Genomic DNA, 20,837 nt, shown 5'->3' with positions numbered 1-20,837 from the left:
CAAAAAAAAGCCCATTTCTCACAAGCATCACCCCTTCCCCAGCTGCTTGGGCCCTTTTCTGCATTCATTTCAGAGAAGAAGCCTTGATTGTCCTGCAGTGTGAGGAAGGGATTGGAGTTGCATCATGCTGCCTGCACGTTCCCAGCTCTCTCATTATCTTTTGCTGGAAGTTGTGATGCCTTTTTCCCTAAATACAACTCCATGCATCCATATATATAGATATATATATGTGTGTGTGTGTATGTTTTATACATATACATAAAAATACACATTTATATGCACATTGCTACACACAAATGCAAACTGCACATGCTTTGGAAATGCCAATCTGTTCACCCCGCACTTGTCCCAGATCACTGCCAATTTTCCCTCACAGTTCAGGAAAGGTTTTCCAGGTCCAGATTTTCGGAGAAGGAAGAGCAACCTTGTTGCAATAGCTGGAGTTAGGAGGGATTTAGACAAAAGAAAAAAAAGAAAAAGAAAAAACAGTTTTCCTTTTTCTTCCAGCATCCCTTGATCAGATGCTGGTGGCAGAGAGATGTTTTTCAGCTTGTAGGGAGGAGAGGGAAGAAAGGAAAGAGTTTTCCTCCACCGCAGAACTGGGAATAAATAGAGCAAATTTGGACAAACCTTTGTGTCTGAGAATGTGCTCCAGTTGAGCTTGGCTCAACACTTTTCACTTTTCAGAAGGTGCTGGTCCTGCTGGTGGCAGAGGAGTCTCTGAGGGGCTCTCAGGAGTAGGGGATGATGGTGAAGCAATTCTCATCCTCCCCAGTAGCTCAGCTGGACCCCGGCCATGAGCACTCAAGTGGGGCAGCACGAGATGCCACGAGCCTGGAGGAAATCCCAAGCAGATTGGAGCTCCATGACAATCTGCTTTTCTGCTTTCCAGTCCTTGGCTGTGCCTGGACACGTGCAGACATCTCCCTGCCTCCTGCTGGTTGATGCACAGGGTTCTCTGAGCCACATTTCCCCTGCTAACAGCCCTGCTGGCCACTCAGGCTGCTTCCCTGCTCTTCCTCCCTGCTCTTCCTCCCTGCCCTGCCTCCCTGCTCTGCCTCCCCTCCTTCTGGGTATTTGTGTGGGAGGATGAGTCTGAGGCTTCTCCAGTACTTGCACAGGGTATGGGAAAGTGGATGTGAGATGCTTGTGATTCCTCAGGGTTTAGCTTTTATATTTTTCACATTCTGAGCTGCTTTAGTGTGTGGGTCTGGGCTTCCCATGATGGGATGGTGAGCTCTGTGCACAGAGCAGGGACACAAAACAATTCCTGCTCCAGCTGGGCACCAAGGACAAATGATCCAAACCTCAGCCCAGGAGCACAAACACCGTGGGCTGGAGAGAGAAAAACAAGCAGGGTGGGACTGATGGGCTGGAGCTGGAATTGGGAATGAACTCCAAGGTGCCAATGGAGCAGAACTGATCCCAGGGAGAGCCCCGGGAGCGCTCGTGCATTTTGGGGCCATTTTGGTTCATTTGGGTTCATTTTGGGACCATTTTGGTTCATCTTGGGTTCATTTTGGGTTCATTTTTGTTCATTTGGGTGCAGCCCTGGCTGGGCTCTGGTGCTGCCCAAGGTGGATCCATGGAGGAGATCCTTTGAATAAATCCCTGCTTTATTATTTAGCTCTGCCCAGCCTCTGCTCCAGCTCAGCCTCCACAAGGCATCACTTGAAGTCTTTTCACTCGGTGGTTTTCACCTGGTCACTGTCTTCTCTCCTGCCTTGCTTCTCCCTCCCTGGGAACACAGGCATCAGAATCTGCTTTGGTTTATAAAAAGCAAAAAGGTCTCCAGGTGCAGGGTTGTGCTCTCCTGTCTCTCCTCCACTGCTCTCTGCCAGTGGGTGACTTCTTTCACCACCCATAATTAGCTTCTCCCAAGGTCTCACTGCTGCTGGGTTCAGGCAGAAGGTTTTACAGCCACTGCCTCTTCTCAAACACAGGAAAAATAATCCCTTCCTCAGCTCAAGGAGCAGATTTTGAACTGGTTCTTGCTGCTGCTGAGGCAGGGTGGCTGCAGGAGGGGCCCAGCCCCTGGCAATGCTGGGGATGGAGGATGTGTGTGTCAGGCTCCCCAGGCAGAGGAAGGAATCAAATATCTGCCCTATCTCAAATGCCATGCTGGGCTCCTCTGGGACAGAGTTATTGGTGAGGAGGAAGCTGACCTTCTCCTGTGTTTATGAACTGAATCTCTGGTTCACTTTGGGTTTGATTTCTCCCCCTCCCCTCCTGTTACAGAGTGCAGTACTCAATTTTAAAGGAAATAACATTTTCTTCATTTTCTCCTTTGCTGGGATTTTTTAAAGTGCTGCTTCCCCTCAGCTTTCCATGCTTTACCCTGGCTTTTCACACTATGTTTCTTGCCCATGTTTTTGGGGCACCAGGGATATTCCCCTGTTACAGCTGCTGAGGGTGAACAAATTCTCCTGGAGCTGCGAAAACACATATTTATTTCAGTAGTCAGACCCCAGAGAGTCTGAGAATTAAAAATTCTCCTCATTTCCCTCAGTGGCACATGGATCTGTCCTTCTTCCTCCTGGCTGACTTATCTCCAGCCTTCCCTGGCACAGCTTTTGCTGCAAATCCTTTCCTGCAAGGGCAGGTCTTGAGCATCTTTAGAGCAGCCAGTCCTTTGGAGCCCCATTTCCTTTTCCTTCCACTTCTACCTGTGGAGAGCAGATTTTTGGAAGCTCAAGAACTCTGTCTCTCCTGTGCACAGGTCCCTTGGAGATATTTGAAGGCACTTTGCTGAAGTTCACAGATGACTTTTGAAAACCTTGGCCACTGCATTCATGTATATATATATATAAAATATCTGTTCTTTCTTTCCTCCTGTTTTCTTTCTCTGTCAGGAACCCAGCTGTGCAACATGTGGCACTTGTAGGGCTTGGAAGGCAGGAAGATCAAGCAAACACAGAGCTTTCAGCAAGAAGAGATAAATTTCCAGAATAAATTCAAGCCACGTAGGCCCAGTCTGTTTTAGTTTTAAAGCCCTGCTGGTAGTGATGTGTGGGAGCTGTACATATAAAGCCAGGGAGAGAAGAAGAGTTTATTTGTATTATTTCTGGCACCTTGGTAGAAAGAAAACCCCAGTTCTGAGTTCGTGGGGCTTGGCACAATGTTTGTCTGCATGGTCTGGGGCAGGAAACTGCCTGTTGAGCTCTGCCTTCGTGCGTGGCTTGAAGGCAGAGGGAAAAAGGGAATTATCTGCCCTGACTGTTGTAACTGGAAGAGGAAAGCAGCGGATTTGTGGGGGCGTGTGGGATGCAGATGGCCCCAGAGGAGAAATATCTTGTTATTAATAACCCACGGAGTTGTGATCGCGATTTTCCACCTGCGCGCGCCGCCGCGGTTTTTATCCCACAGCTGGGAGCTGCCTGCTCAGGCAGCTGCTGGGGGTTCCCTGTTTGCTGCAGAGACAGAGGATTTGGGGCAGGATTTGGGCTGTTGAGCCCTGACCATGGATTGCCTGCAGGGCTTTGGTGCTGTGCTGCTGGGCGTGTTTGACACTGACCTGGCGAGGGAGCTGGGAGCTGCTGTGTGCGCTGCCGCTTCTTCAGAGCATCACAGAATGGCCTGGGGAGAAAGGGAGCTCAAAATTCTACTTCCAGCTGCCCTCAGGAATGCCTTCTACTAGCCCAGGGTGCTCCATGCTCCATCCAACCTGGCCTTGGACACGCCAGGGATGGGGCAGCCACATTTACTTGCTTATATTTTGTAAGTTGTAGTTTTCTACTTTAGGAGGTGATGGCAAGTTAGATCCACTTGGTGAAGAAGACAGAAAAGTAGTGTTAAATTCTTAACAATTTACAGGGATGTGGGAGTCCAGGGCATCCCTCAGGCTGCCCTGGCAAGTCTGGGACCCTGGCAGGGGTCAGGAACCCCCTGGACAGAGCCCCCAGAGACACTGGCTCTGATCTCTGTCCATGGAAAAGAGTTTTCAATCTTACAGGATGAATTACCAGCTCTGAGTGTTTGATAGAAGGAATAATTCAGTGTGGCACGGGTGCAAAAGTAAAATTTTAGGGTTCTAGATTAGGGGTTCAAAGGGGACAAGATGGAGGAAATTGGGTGTGTCTTGTCCTTTTTCTCCTTCTTCATGCCCTCCATGTCTCACTGTGGTGTTGGCATTTTTCTGTTGGTTCAGGCTGGGGACACACTGTCCAACGTAGGTGACAGATATTGGCACGTTCTTGTAAATCCAGCCCAGGGAGTTTCTGGTATTGAATGTTTGTCACATCCCACTGAGGGCAGAGCCCCACACGCTGCCCTGCAGGACAGAGCTGGGCAGGGCAGCAGAACATGTGAGAGATAAACAGAATAAACAACCTGGAAACCAGCACAGACCAATTATGGCTTCTGCTTTGGCAGCAGAGCTAAAAAACAGAAACTTTCTACAATCTCAGAATCATCAATACCTCAGATTCCGACAAGTCAGAAGGGATCTTAAAATTCTACTTCCAGCTGCCCTCAGGGATGCTTTCTACTAGCCCAGGGTGCTCCATGCTCCATCCAACCTGGCCTTGGACACTCCAGGGATGGGGCAGCCACATTTACTTGCTTATATTTTGTAAGTTGTAGTTTTCTCCTTTAGGAGGTGATGGCAAGTTAGAAGAAGACAGTTGGTGAAGAAGACAGAAAAGCAGTGTTAAATTCTTAACAATTTACAGGGACACTTCCTCTTTAATCTTGGGTTTCTGTCAGGCAGTTTACTTCCACCACAAAGATATCACCAATTAGTTCTTTCCACTTCTAGATCTCTTAATAAAGGGGATAATCTTGTTACACTCCCATGTCAACCAAATAAGAGCAGAACACCTTTTCCAGAAACAGTTGTATTTTACTACCCTGAATATTGCAAATTTGGGTAGAACTGACTTGTATGGCATTTCAATAATTTGAATTCAATTAAAAGAAGCCTGAAACTATGGCTATCTTTCATTCTTTCCACTTTATAAAGTTTCTTATGTCAAAGATACTTTTGAAGTCATTCACAGCTGATAATACTTCTTTTTACAGTTGTACAGGTTTACAGTTCAGCTCTTCTTTTGGCCACAAATATCTCAGAGAACATTTGTTCTCTGTTCTGGGGGCACTGGCATCAAACTGGGAGTGACTGGGATCATACTGGGAGTGGCTACAATCATACTGGCTCTGGGTACCCTGTGCCACGGCCTCACCACCCTCACAGGGAAGAATTTCTTCCAAATATCCAATCTAAACCTGCCCTTTTTTTCAATTTAAATCTCTTCCACCTTCTCCTGTCTCTTTCTTTTTAAAAATCTGTCTTTTATTTTCTATTTACTACTATATTTTTTGCTTTACTAAGGTAAAAATATAAACCCCTGGATGCACTCTCCAGCTCTAACATTATAGTGCTAGTCTTCTATGTTTAATTTGAGAAAAACTAAGTAATGTTGGGAGAAGTTTTATTTTTTTTCTTGGTCACAAAGAGAGGCTGTGCTATAGCTCACGTTTGACTGGAATGTTTAGGATCTACTCTTTTTTTAATGTTTAATTTGTGAAGTTACAGTAGCATGGTGACAAATTCTATATCTTAAGTGTTTACCAATAAGATAAAAAGCACAACAGCACCCAGCAGAAAGCACTGCTGTTTTCAGACTTCATTTCCATCCCTCTTTCCCTCTGCCTTTTTCCTCTAATCCAAACTGAAGCATTACAGGCTCTAACTCAAGTCAAGGGCAAAAATCAGCTCAGCCCCCTGCCTGGGTGATGCCTCACGTCACTAAAACCCACCTGCAGCCAGTCCCAAGATGTGTCCCAGCCACACAGAGGCAGGAGAAGCCCCTGGGAGCCAGGAGAAGGCTTTCTGTCCTCCAGCCCTGCACCTGAGCCCCGGGGAGGTGCAGCACAGGTGATGCTCTCCAGGAGCAGGAGGATGCTCCTGCCTCGTGTCCCAATGGCTGTGACTGCAGTGATGCTCTCCAGGAGCAGGAGGATGCTCCTGCCTCGTGTCCCAATGGCTGTGACTGCAGTGATGCTCTCCAGGAGCAGGAGGATGCTCCTGCCTCGTGTCCCAATGGCTGTGACTGCAGTGATGCTCTCCTGGAGCAGGAGGATGCTCCTGCCTCGTGTCCCAACGGCTGTGACTGCATCCCCAAGGGGAAAGGTGGCACGGGCACATGAATCCAGGGTCCTCATAAAACAGGAAAGCTGGACAGGACAGGACACCCGTGGAACCAATATGATTAATGAGACCGTCTCCATTTATTAGTGAGAAGATGGCAGTTTTTATAGACTTCTATATAGTTTACAGTTTACAAAGGCACTCTCATTGGCAAGCCAACATTGTTTAACTTTGCCTTAAGGTGGTCAGGCTTTTCCCACTGCAGCTCTACCCTAATTCACACTCGGATAGCTCATTACTTTATAGTTACCTTACCATAATTTCTAACTGCACCACAACTGAATTCTCACTGTGTCAAAGGCTTCCAGCCCCACCAAGGCCGCTCATCAGGGCCTGTCTGAGGGGCAGCTCAATGCTCACTCCAGACATAAATCCTGCCCTCTCTCTCTCAGAAATTCTGCAACAGGCACAGGTTTACAGCTTTTCACAGGCTTGTGTGGTATTCCCAGTGCAGCTCTGTGAGGTGAGGGAAGAGAGCAGCAGGTCCTGTTTTGGAGAGAGTGGAGAGGTGGAGGCAGTGGCAGGTGAGGCGAAGGGGCTGGAGTGCACATTGGTGCAGTACTTGTGGGTTTTACTGTTTTAGCACCTGGGTATCTGCTTAATAGTGTTTCTTCAGCTCTTAAAACCTGTGTTATCAAGGTCCCCATTTCCTCTGAGCAGGATTTTATGAACAGAGGTGACCTTTGCACGCCTCCCACATTAAAAACACCTCTTGTCTCAGCCACAGGTGCCTTTATCCTGTGTGAGCAGAGATGAACAAAGCAGATGGTGTTTGGGTCTGGATTAAATAAGAGTTTTGCTTGCAGCTGGCTTTGCAAACAAATAACTTTCTTCTGGGTAGCACAACCCAGATCTCAAACCTCTTACTGCAAACTAAAGTGTCCTTCGCAGCCTGCCCAGCTCACGTGCCCCTCTCTGCTGCTGGGTTTCTGTGTAACACCTGTCCTAACACAGCTAATGCTTTGTGATGATGGATCTGCAATTAGGAGGCTGTGCAAACAGCTAAAACAATTGCATCACCCTCCCTGTGGCTGCTCTGGGGTGATTTGTGGAGCTGCTGACAGCACTAGGCACGATCTGTGCAGATGAGGGGTCAGGTCCATGAAGTGCAGGGCACTTGCAGCTTCCATCTGTGTCTGAGTGGACCAGGGGAGGTATTTATGGGAGGAAAAGGAGAGATTTTGCCTTTTGCAGCAGCAGCAAGCTGCCCACGAGGAACAGAACGTGCTGGCAGTGTCTCCTCTCCTTGCTGGTCAGTGTGGGGGAGCACAGGGGTGAAGTGCAGAAAGCTTTAGCAGCAGAGTAGCAGGAGCAGACACCTCCTCCCTTCCTGCCCCCGGCCTCCCAGGCTGGGTGCCAGCAGCAGGGCTCTGCTGTATCATTTCAGGACATGCTGGATGCATCCCTGCATCCCACAGCTGAGCAGGGTGACCACTGAACTATTTAAAGTCGCTCCAACGCTGACACTCGGGTGTGTAATGCAAATTCTGCTGATGCTGGTAAAGTGCCGGGGCAGGGGATGGGTTTAGGACTGAGGGGAATTTATCTCTGTGAGCACTTTCGGGTGTGTGTCCCTCAAACATGCACCAAAGGAGATAAGAATAGAGAAAATCAGCAGTGAAGGAGGTTCCCCTGGTGCTGCATGCGTGGCTCTGCAAAATAAAATTGTTGCTGTGGCACTGAGCTGGGAATTCAACATGTGGGATGAAGATTTGTCTCTGCTTTGCTGGCTCTGTGTGACTTTGGGCAAGTCATAGAATCACAGACTGGTTTGGGTTGAAGGGACCTAAAATAATTTTGGGCAGGGACACCTTTCACTAGCCCAGGCTGCTCATCAGGATCAAATTCTTCTCCTCCTCTGTTGATAAGCCCAAGGGTTGTCTGATCCATCCTAGGAACAGTGGAAAAAGCAAAACTTCTCCTTGCAGTATTTGTGCTATTAGATGCTCAACTTGGTCAAATTTAGACAGATTTTTAGCCATGGCCACAAGAGAAGGAGCATCCTGATTTTTCCTCCCTGCTCCAAAGCGTGCCACCTTTTCAGCGAGGCAGCAGGAAGAATAAAACCGAGGTCAAATATAGGAAAAAAAAAAAAAAAAAGTTAAAATCAGTAACTTGCAAAAACTTTTCCCCTAATTTAGTTCTCAGCATTGCCCAAGTCATTCTGAATGCAACTTTCCACAGAGCTGGTAGCCTGAGGCAGACACCGAGCTCAGGAAATTGTCCCCTGAGTGGTTCAGGTCTGTCAAAGTAATGAGAACCTTAAAAGTGAGCCTTGGCACAGAACATGTCAGACAACCTGAGCTGTAGGTGTTGCTGCTAATGCTTACTGGAATTATGCATGCACACAGTGCCCTGCATGGGAATTGCATCATTTTGGTGCAAAAAATAAATGTGTCTGTACAGGATGGAGTCGTGTATGTCCCCGCAAACACAAGCTCTGTGTGTGTGTGTGTACATCAGCTCCTTTTTAATCTGCCTGTTAACAAACAGAGCATGTGATTATCTCCTCACCCATGTGAGCAGTGTTCTGTCTCCTGCCTGCCTCTGATCCTGGCCATAGGTGTCCTGGCCAGCTCAGCAGCAGCTCAGGACTCTCAGGCATGATTTGGGATTACTTACCCTGCAGCAACAGCCGGGCTAGGCACTAAGAATAACTTTCCATTGGACTTTGGATATGTTGGCAGTAGCTGGGATTGTGGGGACAAAGTCACTGGAAGAGAAAATTAATAGCAAATTAATAATCCTTTTAGCGCGTCTTTTATTTCTGCAAGAAGGAATTGAGTTTTGCTGCTGATTCTCTGCTTTTGCGGTCCTCCTGTGTCACCTGTAAATTGGGACATCACGGGGCAGTGGTGGGATAGATGTCAGACTGCTTTTTATGTTTTCTTTTCCCTTGAAATGCTCCCAGAGCTGCGGCTTATCAGGGCTTGTGTGCACGGTGCCTCATTAGAGCTCTCAGCACAGAGAGTCCTTCCCCAGTGCTGCTGCTGGGCTGGAAATTGGGTCTCAGCTGGAAGTCTCTGCTGGGCAAACGAGGGGCTCTCCATCAGCCCTACCCCTGCTCCTCCCTTTTGGCTCAGGAGCAGCTCAGCTGCCCTTCAGCCTGCTCAAAACATCCAAGTCAAGTGGGGACAGAAGATTTTTTAACCAAAATGCTCTGAGGGGAAGCAGGACCTAGGTCTGATCTTGGGTGTTTCTCCTCAGGGAGCATCCTGCTCTGGAATGCAGCAGCTGCGCTGTGCCCTGGTTCATTTTGAACATCACAAAAAGTGCTGTTATGCCAGAATGGTTAAAAATTATAAATAATTTTAATGCAGTTTTTATGGTATTTGTAAGGGAAAGCCCAGAAAAGCATGTAGGAGGTTAGTATTAGTTTAAAAAAATGTCTATTTGGTATTATTTGCAAAGGAGAAGTTGTGCTCTGTAGCATCTCCTATCTGCAGAAGATGCCTGGAATTTGGGACTGGTGAGCTTTGGGGCAGGAGTATGGACTTTTTATCCTTCTGACACCCCTTCAAGAGCTCTTTCCTCTTTCTTTGCTGCCCTTGGAGGCAGCAGGAATAGATTACTTCAGCTGACACGTGCGAGTTTTGAATGTCCAGATTGGGACCCAATTGCCCTGGGTGCTACAGGAAGATGAAAAAAGATTCACCTGACCTCATCTGACCTGCTGGAGGGCTGAAAGACAGGGAGCAGTTGGTGGAAGAGCTGTCATGCAGAAGGCAGAGGGATAAAATGAACAGCACATGTCTGCCCAGGAGTTTCAGCGTGCCTAAAAACTCACCCAGAACAATTTAAGAATTTGGTCAGAGTTAGGGAGTGCTGAGCAAATAAAACAAGGAGGTATCTAAAAGTTTCTTTTTCAGCCAATATCAAAATTCTGCTAATGTAACAGTGCAGTGCAGCTTTTTTTTTTTTAGGGTTGGGAGAGCAAATGCCAGTCAGCAGTGCTGCTTCCCAGGGGTGTGTTGGACTGGAGATCTGGCTGGGATTTGGGATGGCCCAGCCATCCTTGTTTCATGGGGTTTGCTCATCTGCTCCCCTTAGCCCCTCACAGGAGAAGCTGAGGACGAAGAATTTGCTGTGTCAGATCTTTCCCCTGGCTCCATCCAGAGCTGGTGGCTGCTGCTCCAGAAGGGGCTGGATGCCTGCCATAAATGAAAGGAAGGAATTTTATGCTGAGTAAAGCATAAAGAGAGACTCTGTTCTCTCCTCTGCTGCAAAGCCTGCACCACTGAAGAGAAATGATCACACCTCTGACTCTTCCTGCCAGCAGCACAGTGCTGCTAACAGCATTTTCTTGATGCTCCCACTCCTGCTGCGTGTCCAGCGCATTTCCTGCGAGGTTTGGTGCAGTTGCAGGATTGATGCTCCTTCCCTGGGGGATCCTGGCTCTGCAGGAGCACACAGCTGTGCCCTGCATGAATCACATCAGCCTGGCCACTTGGAAACTCTTCATTTGGGAGAAGTTCCCATCTGCTGGGAGCCAGCAAGAGCTGGGCACTGCTAACTGATGCCCACCTGGTTTGCAGAGTGCCTGATGCTTTGCAGCAAATCCACTGCTCTGCATCCCTGTGAAGCTTGGTTTCTAAATCTTATATATATATATATATATTTAATATATTTTAAATATATTAAATATATTATATTCATTATATATGTAATATATATAATTTATATATTGAGCATCTGCTGTGAGCCAGCAAGTGCTGGGCACTGCTAACTGATGCCAGTCTGGTTTGCAGTGCCTGGTCCTGTGCAGCAAATCCACCATTCTGCATACCTCTGAAGCTTGATTTCTAAATCTTATATATATATATATATATAATTATATTTTAAATATATTAAATATATATTAATTATATATATAATATATATATAATTCATATATTGAGCAACCTGGCCTATGGAAGGGCAACCTGCCCATGGCAGAGGGCTGGAACAAGACTGTCTTTTAGGTCCCTTCCAACCCAAACTGTCAAGTTTTTATCTCCTTTTTTGCCAAGGTTGGGATTAAATGTGTGAGGTGACATTTCTTGTTTGGACTCAGATGTTTATCAGTTCTTATCTATGTTACAGTCTCACAAACTGTGAGTTCTGCAGCACTTCAACAAACTGAAAATGGAGCCCCATCTCTCTCTACAAGGCCTTTTAAGGATAAACTGTCCCATTAAGAAATGACACCTCAATTATTTTCACTTTTAACCCAATAATCAACCACCCGTGCCCCTCAATGTGGACTTTTTTATCCAATTACACAAAACCACCCAAACCCATGGAGAAGGAGGTGAAGAAGGACCAGCCTCTGCCTCAAAACCTCCCTCTTGTTTTATATATATTACTGTATTCTAAACCCTTAAACTCTGAATTTCCCACCCTGTGCTATCACACACTTGTATCCAAACTCCACCCCCACAATCCCAGTGCTGTCATTCCATTTTGGAAGCTTCTCCAAGGCCTCAGGCCAGTGCAATGTTCTCCTGGGGTCAGTGCCTGGCAGCACAGAAAGTCTGGAATTCCCAGTAACCAGGGTTCCAACGCCAAACCATTCTGGGATTCCCCAATCCTGGTGTCATCTGTGATTTTCCCAGTCCTGCTGCTTTTATTTTTTCCCTCAGACCACTCTGCTCCAGCTCTGTTTTGAAAATATAGCAAAATATCAGACTTTGAAGGCTGGGGATTCTCTGCTGGCTTTTTTGCCAGTGTTTTCCCCAGTTCCAAATACAGATCTTGGTGCTCCCACACCCAGCTGATCAAGGTTTTGTTTTTTTCCCATGAAGTCCCATGTTTTATCTCACAGAGATCTGGAGAGAGAAGTAGCCAGTGGTCACAGAGTCCCTGTGAGTGCAGAGTGACTGTCCCTGCCAGTGTCCCAGGAGGCAGCTGAAGAACAGTGAGGTTTGGATGCTCACCGTGCTAATTGTGAAGCTTCAGCCTGAGACAGAGGACTTGTGTCTCACAGAGCCTCCCAAAACTGCCAGGCAGGGGGAAACATCCTCCCACTGGCATCCAGAGCAACATAAACTCTGCTGAAAACGGCTTCAGCCAACAAGGAAACAAAACATCTGCCTGGCAGCTGTGGGGAAAGGCAGGTCACAGACCCTTCCTGGCTGTGTTAGGGCTCCCACCTGAACCAGACCCAGCAGATTTTGATTTCTTTTGGGCTTTTTCAGAGCCCCCAAAGCCTTGAAGGGTATGTGTGAGCATAAGCTGAGCTTCTGAGGAAGGAAATGCCATTTTCCTCAAGGCTGTCCTAAAATGCTGGAATGGATACACGAGCTGGGGAGACCTGCTGGGATGAAACCCAGTTCATTTTCTTTTCAATATTCATCACTCCTTTAGGGGTAGAGGCTGTTTATTGCTCTTTGTGTCTAGAGCTCATCAGGGTCTCCTTCCCAGTGAATTGCTGTCCTGGTTTCTACTGGAATAAAGTTAATTTTCTTCCTGGGATGGTGTGTTTTGGATTTGGTATGAGAATCGTGGTGATAACACACTGATGGTTTGAGTTTCTGTTAAATAGGGCTTAAACCAACTCCAGGACTTTTCAGCTTCTCACGCCTTGACAGGGAGAAGGCTGGAGGTGCACCAGGACTTGGGAAAGCACACAAAGCTGACCTAAATTGGCCAAAGAAATATTCCATAAAATTTAAATTTTTTTTGGCTAACCTGGTGCTGCCAACCCTGTGAGAGCTGCACCTCAGTGAAATACAGAGAAACTCTGAAGCAGAGAAACTCTTAGTGCTGGGGAGAACAGAGTGCCAGCACTGTGTGATGGCTTTGCTGGGGACAGGAATGAGACAGAAATCACCCTGACACTCTGGCTTTTGGCAATATTTCCCTTTTCTCAGTGCCCTGGACCTCTATGATCTCACACACACAAGGTGGGATCAGCCAAGCTAGGCACTGCTGTGACATGGTTTGCTTGAAATCAGTGACCTTGTATACTCTTGCTACAACAGTTTATTTGTTGGGGGGTTTACATTTCCCCAGTTACTGTGATAAGGAGTAATTTTCATAGATTTGTCCTCAGGACACTTTCAGGAAGCTGGGAAATACTGTTACCTGTGTCATGTCATTGGAAGGTTGGGTCCTCTCCAGTTCTGGATGTTCCATAACACCCAGCCTTGGGGACTCACATCCCTGTCTGCTCCAGAAGAGAGAGTTTAACTCCGGTCTTTGGATTTGTAGGTTATTTCCATGACCTCAAAACTCCATTCTCGTTTCTGTGATGCTGAATATTTGTGTTCTTTCATTCAAGTCTCTGTAGCAAATTCCTGGAGGAGCTGAGAAATCATTACAAACCCCTCTGCTCTCCCAAGCACAGAGGAGCACAGCTCTGACCTGCTTTTGTTGGTAGAAATTTGAAATGCAGGCAGAAACAACATCCACATGCTGATTTATCACATGGGAAGAGCTGGGAGAAAAAGGAAGAAAGTCCCACTCATGGCATGTGTTAATCCCATCATTTAATACTCTTCTGGCACAGACACAGGTAAGGAGGTGATGGGCAGCATCTGAGTGCCTGAGAAAAATAATCTGTGTGATGAGGACAGGCTGTGTTGTTCCTCTGTATTTTAATTCCCTTGCAAACAATCCACTCCTGAAGTTAATCTCTTTATTTGGGACAAGCTGCAGCTCCTGCAGGGATCTGTTCTTTTTAGTGAGCTCCAAAATAAAGCTGCTCTGGTGTGGGGTGTCCCCAAAGTGAGACTTGCCTTCAGCTTGGGCAGGTTGTAAGTTCAGGGAGAAAGGATTTAGCCAAAGTTAGAATCCAGTCTTTGTTGGGGAAGCTGTTGACAACGTCCCTATATGGGTTTTCTTGCCATGTTGGCTCCCAAAGAAAAGCTTCAATCCATGGTAATCAGGGTTTATTAAAGGAAACCATGAAAAGAAGTCTTTAGATGAGATTAAAGGGATTGTGTGGCTGCACTTGGTGCTGAATCGCTCCGTGCTGGCTCCGGCGCTGGGCGTCTGCCTCGTCAGCATCTCCTGCATCCCGGGATGAGCAGCCTGAGTGCAGGAGCAGCAAACCCAGGAGCGTGCTGCCTGATTAGCTGGGCTTCATTAACCACCCTATTAACCACCCTGGCACTGCCCAGGAGTCCTGGCTGCTCCTGGCTTCCTCCCAGCCTGTTGGAATCTGAGGTATTGATGATTCCGAGGTTGTAGAAACCTCGATGTTACAAACATTAAATACCAGAAACTCCCTGGGCTGCATTTACAAGAACGTGCCAATATCTGTCACCTACGTTGGACAGTGTGTCCCCAGCCTGAACCAACAGAAAAATGCCAACACCACAGTGAGACATGGAGGGCATGAAGAAGGAGAAAAAGGACAAGACACACCCAATTTCCTCCAGCTTGTCCCCTTTGGACCCCTAATCTAGGACCCTAAAATTTTACTTTTGCACCCATGCCACACTTAATTATTCCTCGTATCCAACACTCAGAGCTGGTAATTCATGCTGTAAGATTGAAAACTCTTTTCCATGGCCAGAGATCACAGACAGTGTCTCTGGGGGCTCTGTCCAGGGGGTTCCTGACCCCTGCCAGGGTCCCAGACCTTCCAGTCAGAGGGATGCCCTGGATTCCAACACCAGCCAGGTGGGGAACTCACCCTGCCAGGACTCTGGGGTGCTGCCAGACCCGCTGTCCATGAGGATGTGCTGAGTTTTCCCTCCCAGCGCTGTTTTCCGGCTCATTTTGGTTGTATTTAAGGCTTTAACATGTATTTTTGCTCTGAGCTGGACTCAGAGTGTTATTGCTTCTCTGGCTTTCTGAATCCAGGCTCTTCCTGCTGACTTTGTGGTGTCCCTGCTGCCACACATGGGACCTGGTGATGTGGCTCTGTCTAACACCTTGGATGGCAGGAGGGCTCTCTGTGTGTCTGAGGGAAATGCTGTTGTCTCATGCTCACTCAGTGACGTGTTCCTTTCAGGAGCTCTCATTGGAGTGGGGTGGATTTGTCCCAGACTCCAGGACAGGAACATGACCATGGATTTTGTGAGATTGTCAATCAAAACCCAGCTCTCTTTCCCCTACCTCTCTACACTTCCTCCTGAGTCCTTCCCTCTCTCTCAGTTGACAGATCAGTCCTTTGTGTCCTCTTTATCCCTGATTTATTCCTATTTCCTCGGGCATAACTCATCCTTGACTTTGTCCCCTTGGATGCTGCTGCATTTTGAGGATGCATTCATCATTCCCTAAATTTCCCATCTAATAATCAGAGTTAAAAGACATTTGGAATGTTTTTTCCTCTGAGACTCCCAAACTGTTTCTTCGTCTTTCACACCCAAACTGCTCTTGCCCGGAATCCCATGTATTTGCCACAGAGTTTCATGTTCTGGACTCTTGGGATTGTGTCTTGGAGATCCCTGAGCAAAGCTAAACTGCAACCTTTATCTCAGTGGTCTCAAACCTTTGCTGGAAATGCTCAATAACAGCAAAAAAGTAACCAGATTGTGGGGTAGCACCATAACTCATTGTTTTTCAGGAAGAAACCAGCACTTAAACCAAATTCGGGGAGTTCAAGGCATCTTCTGGGGAATGTGTTATTTTCAAGCCATAAAGTCACGATTCCACAGGCAGGACAGTGGTGTGAAACCTCCTGTGGATGCTGACTCTGAGTCCTTCCTCTGCCATGGATGAAAGCCTGTCTGAAACAGCTGGATTTGCTCTGTGACCTTCCCAGGGACCTGGATGTGCTGATGGAGAGGCTGCTGTGGCAGGAGCCACCTTGATGATCTGGCCTCACACAGGAGCCCGGGGTGGTGGCTCGTGGCATCACTGCTGGCCACATCCCCAGCGGAGAAGACAGTTTGGGTTTATTTTGGAAACAGCCAGCTCAGAGCCCAAGTCCAGCCCTTGCTGGCTGTGGCCTTTTGTTTATTTGCTTTGTTTTTAGAATAGAATTACTCTCTTGTAGACTCTGCATGTCCACAGCACTGTATTATTGCCTTTCCAGCTGCTGTGATTCCTGCCATCCATGCACAGGGGAAAAAAAACCCATCCACAACCCCCTTCTCCTTGGTGCATCCTCTAAGGGGTTGTACAAACCCTGCTCTATTCTGCAGGCTAAACCTCCAGGCCTCCTTGCCCCTGACCTTTGCTGTTATTTATTAATTAAGCCAAATTGTAAATTATAGCCCTCAGAGGCTCCAGGACTGATTGGGGCTCCAGGACAGAGGGTACAGCAGGAGCAGATGGGAGAGGAGAGAGTGCCAGCAGCAAGCAGAGAGAAAATCCTGCTCCTAGGTCACTCAGATGGCTGCTGGAAGATAGCAAAATAGCCCCAGGCTCTCCCTGCTTTGTCCCAGAAAGCTGCTCCTGTGCAATGCTGGTCGTCTCAGACTGCTGATGCTCTTTCCTCTGCAGGTGAACTTCCTCCCCCATGAGGTTCAGTGTTTTGGAAAGCACCTTTGCCTGCTGTAAAGCCTTCCTGGAGTTTCTCACTGGAGTCTCTCTGGTTTCCAGAACAAATTTGCTGTCTTTCCCTGGAGGGATCACAGAATGGTTTGGGTTGGAAGGGATCTAGCAAGGTTCTCCTCACCATTCCTTTCCTCTGCCAGTGATAGGCTGACCTCAAATCAATTCTCACCTGCATGGGCCTCAAAGAATTTATACCTGGAATCTGTCTCTTCTCATTTTGTCTTGACTGTTTGTTTTAATGGGCAGATTTTATGCCATTTTTGCAGGTGCTGTGTCCTGGTGCTGTGATGAATTTTGGACAGACGGGCTGCTCAGTATCAGTCTTGGGATTGCAGCAGCTCCCGTTTCCCTGCCCTGCAGCTCTGCTGACTCTGCAGAGCAAAATACACTAAAATAGAGGGCTAACACAGATACCTTTTTAGTACTTGAAAAGAATAATTTCTCCCTAGATCTGCCTAGTTCCTGATCAAACCAGTGCCTGTTAGAAATGTGGATCATAACTCATCAGTGACGAGAGCGGGTGTTCAGGGTCGCCACGTGATGCTTCTGAACACAGGGCTCAAACAGGGACGGCTTCCCTCTTCTGCTGCCCTCTCAAGGATGGGCCCTTTTGAAAGAGGAATGGTTGTGTGGGGAGAGCTCATCCCATCACTGCTCTATCCATCATAATAAAGGTTATTAACAGCCTACGTGACCAGCCTGCCTATCCCTGCAGAGCTCGCGAGACAGCCCTGCAAACTCCGCGCTATAAGCTTGGTTTTATTAAATATTTGCTTGACCAGAGAGGCAAAGCAGAACAGGGTAAACATGACTAAAGTAAATGTGGGCTGACCTTTGTCCATCATCCATCCAACGCCTGCGGCTGCTGCGGCAGGCAGGGCAGCGGGAGGTGAAGGTGATCCTACAGCAGCTTGGGAATTCTGGCTGCTGTGCAAGAATTTTGAAATATTTGGGGTGGCATAAAAGTGATGTCTGCTCTACAAGCTCAGATTTACCCTTTCCACTATCAGATCTCATCAGCCTACAGGTCAAAAGAATGTGGGATTTATTCCTCCTGTTATTTTTTTGAAGTAAATTTTTCAGTTCCACTGGCGTTAGCAGAGCTGCATAGATCTGAAAAAGCTGCACATCCAGACCTGTGTCACTGTCACATCTTCCTCCCTGCTGGGATCTGCAAACAAGGATTTTTTTCCCCTTGCCTCCTACTTGTGCGAGCCTGGCTGTCATCACTGATTACACCCCTGATTTCAGCAAAGTCACTCTGTGACAGAGGGGTTGGGACACTGCGGGAGTGGAGATGTGTTTGGCTTGTGTCCTTTTTAACATCAAGAGCAGCTTTGTGAAGTTCTGATCTGGATGATAGAGGGATGAAGGGCCTGGCCACCAGGTTTGTGTGGTCAGCACTCTGAGGAGCTCGGCTTGTGAGGCCCGAGCTGGTAGAACTCCATCTCCCACATGCTCTGTGGGGTCATAAAGGGGTAAAGCTGTTCTTAGTACAGAAACAAGCAAAAAAGTGAAGGAAAAGGGAGCAGATGGATGTGTTGAGTAGGAAGAGATGTTTCCATGGGGCTTGGTGATGTGCCCACCAAATGTTTGAAACTCATACTGCTCCCATCACCATGGTCAAAACCTGGGAGATTTTTAAGGGACTAAGTGGTGCAAGGAAAGCCTCTTCCCTCTCTTTGGAAAGCTACCAGGCTGGTCCTTGGGTCATTGGTTTTCCTACTTTGAGGGTGATTTAGGTTTTATCACTGCTGGTAGATATACAACCCCTTTCTCCTCAGTCACCTGAGATTCCCAGGGGAGCTGGATCTCTTTTGGATGATGTTCCCTTGGCTGTGAAGTGCATGGAGAGTGGTCTGTGGTGAGAGCACAAGACACCCAGTGCTCCTTTTGCTGCCAGCCCTTTGCAGATGTGGCAGTGACAGCTGGCACACCACAGCCCCTGGGTCTGAACTGCAGGCTGGGCTGGTGTGAGGCAGCTTTGATCTGGAAGCCACAGAGCTCCTGCTCAAACAGATCTGTTCTGGACTGGGATCTCCCCGAAAGGATGTTAATGTCACACCAGAGCTGGCTCCTTCCCGACAAACTTCAAGGGCTGTGGGAGAGCTCAGCATCCATCTGGCCCCATCCCTGTGGGCAGATCCCTGACCTTCTCTAGGCTTCAGTGCCTCGTCCAGAGGAGCAGGATAATAATCCTTCCCCAGTTCTGGTGTCTCAGATAGCGAATCCACAGCTGAGCTGATGCTGGCAGTGCAAACAGCAATGCTGGGTGATGTTTTTACCATTACCCTTCTGCACTTGCAGTCAATATTTATGCTGCACTGTGGGGCACGTGGGTGTGCAACGGAGAGGGAAAAGGGTGCTGATTTATTACTCTGCTGTGTGATTTCTGCTTTTTTTCTCCCAGCATCTTTTCTGTCAGGAGGGCTCCCTTTGTGCTGGTTTTAAGTAGAGAGCTCAGAGTGGAGAAAGGGAGGATTAGCAATTAAATACGCTCTGATGATGGCATGGTTGTGAAGGAGGGAGGAGGAAGGAATACTCCATAGTAATGTACTTTTGTTTTCTTTTTTCTCTGCTTGTAGGACAGAATCTGCCAGGGAATTGGTGTTTTGAAGAGTTTTACAGCTTCTAATCTTTGTTGCCTTGGGAATACAAACCTCTCTAATCATGTCGCCAGCCATGTGGAAATGGACTTGCCTGGTTTCCCACCTCCTGCTGTCCACCACAGTGTCACCTCTTGGCAGACAGCAGCCACCCCATCCAAAGAGGCCCTTCATCACCTTCACCGGGGAGCAAGCAGAGGGAAACTTCAACCACTTAGTGGTGGATGAAAGGACTGGGCACATTTACTTGGGGGCTGTCAACAGGATCTACAAACTCTCCAGCGACCTGAAGGTCCTGGTGACCCACGAGACTGGTCCTGATGATGACAATCCCAAGTGTTATCCTCCCAGGATAGTCCAAACCTGCAACGAACCCCTGACGCCCACCAACAACATAAACAAAATGCTCCTCATAGACTACAAGGAGAATCGGTTGATAGCCTGTGGGAGTCTGTACCAGGGCATCTGCAAGCTCCTGAGGCTGGATGACCTCTTCAAGTTGGGAGAGCCCTTCCACAAGAAGGAGCATTACCTCTCTGGGGTGAACGAGAGCGGCTCTGTTTTTGGAGTCATCGTTTCTTACAGCAACATGGACGACAAGCTGTTCATCGCCACGGCCGTGGATGGCAAACCGGAGTATTTCCCCACCATCTCCAGCAGGAAGCTCACCAAGAACTCCGAGGCTGATGGGATGTTTGCATATGTCTTTCATGATGAGTTTGTGGCCTCTATGATCAAGATCCCCTCAGACACCTTTACCATCATCCCTGACTTCGATATCTACTACATCTACGGCTTCAGCAGCGGGAACTTTGTCTACTTCCTGACTCTGCAGCCCGAGATGATCTCCCCACCCGGCTCCACCACAAAGGAGCAGGTTTATACCTCCAAGCTGGTGCGGCTTTGCAAGGAGGACACAGCTTTTAACTCCTATGTGGAGGTGCCCATTGGCTGCGAGAAGAACGGGGTGGAATATCGATTGCTCCAGGCTGCCTACTTGTCAAAGGCTGGGGCCATCCTGGCCAGGTCGCTGGGTGTTGGCCCCGAGGATGATATCCTCTTCACGGTCTTCTCCAAGGGGCAGAAAAGGAAGATGAAGTCCTTGGATGAGTCTGCTCTTTGCATCTTTGTCCTGAAAAACATCAACGACCGCATCAAGGACAGGCTTCAGTCCTGCTACAGGGGAGAGGGGACGTTAGACCTGGCCTGGCTCAAGGTCAAGGACATTCCCTGTAGCAGCGCGGTAAGTGAGGCCCCTGAGCACCCCACCTTGCCCTCCTCAAGCATTAACAGGCCTTGTCTTCAGATAACCAACCTTAAAGCAGAGCCCAAGGAACTGAGACTGCCTGTCCCAGTGCTGGCTCTGCCTCCAGCTCACCACACCACCCCATTTAACCAGTTCATGTCCCAGTTAGCTCATGGACAAGCTGGTATCAGAACAAGCAGACACGCTGTGTTTGCTGATGAGCTAAACCAAGGGGCCTTGGAATATAGAGGAGGAATATGCCTGTTGTAGTTACTTCATGGTGCAAATCACAGGCGTGAAACCACTTTGACCCAGGTTCACTCTCGGCTCAAACCTGAACCAAAACAGCACCTAGATGATGTCAGTGGCTCGTGCCAGTTTCTGTGTATGCCAGTGTAATTTTGCT

The 20,837-nt window shown here is 48.0% G+C and overlaps 1 protein-coding gene across 4 annotated transcripts in view; it reads left to right on the top strand.

Annotated features, from left to right (window-relative positions):
- Positions 1-20,837, top strand: part of PLXNA4 (plexin A4) — a 476,129-nt gene that overhangs the window by 11,810 nt on the left and 443,482 nt on the right. For all 4 annotated transcript variants that reach the window (XM_085569917.1, XM_085569916.1, XM_077783705.2 and 1 more), the window contains exon 2: positions 19,165-20,428. In XM_085569917.1, the coding sequence (XP_085426043.1) occupies positions 19,250-20,428 (1,179 nt within the window). In that variant the 5' untranslated portion in view covers positions 19,165-19,249. The remainder of the gene's footprint in view (positions 1-19,164; positions 20,429-20,837) is intronic.

The sequence above is a fragment of the Lonchura striata genome, chromosome 1A (genome assembly GCF_050655825.1).
Source record: "Lonchura striata isolate lonStrDom1 chromosome 1A, ASM5065582v1, whole genome shotgun sequence".
Taxonomy (NCBI): Eukaryota; Metazoa; Chordata; class Aves; order Passeriformes; family Estrildidae; genus Lonchura; species Lonchura striata.
This window is presented reverse-complemented; position numbering and strand designations above follow the sequence as displayed.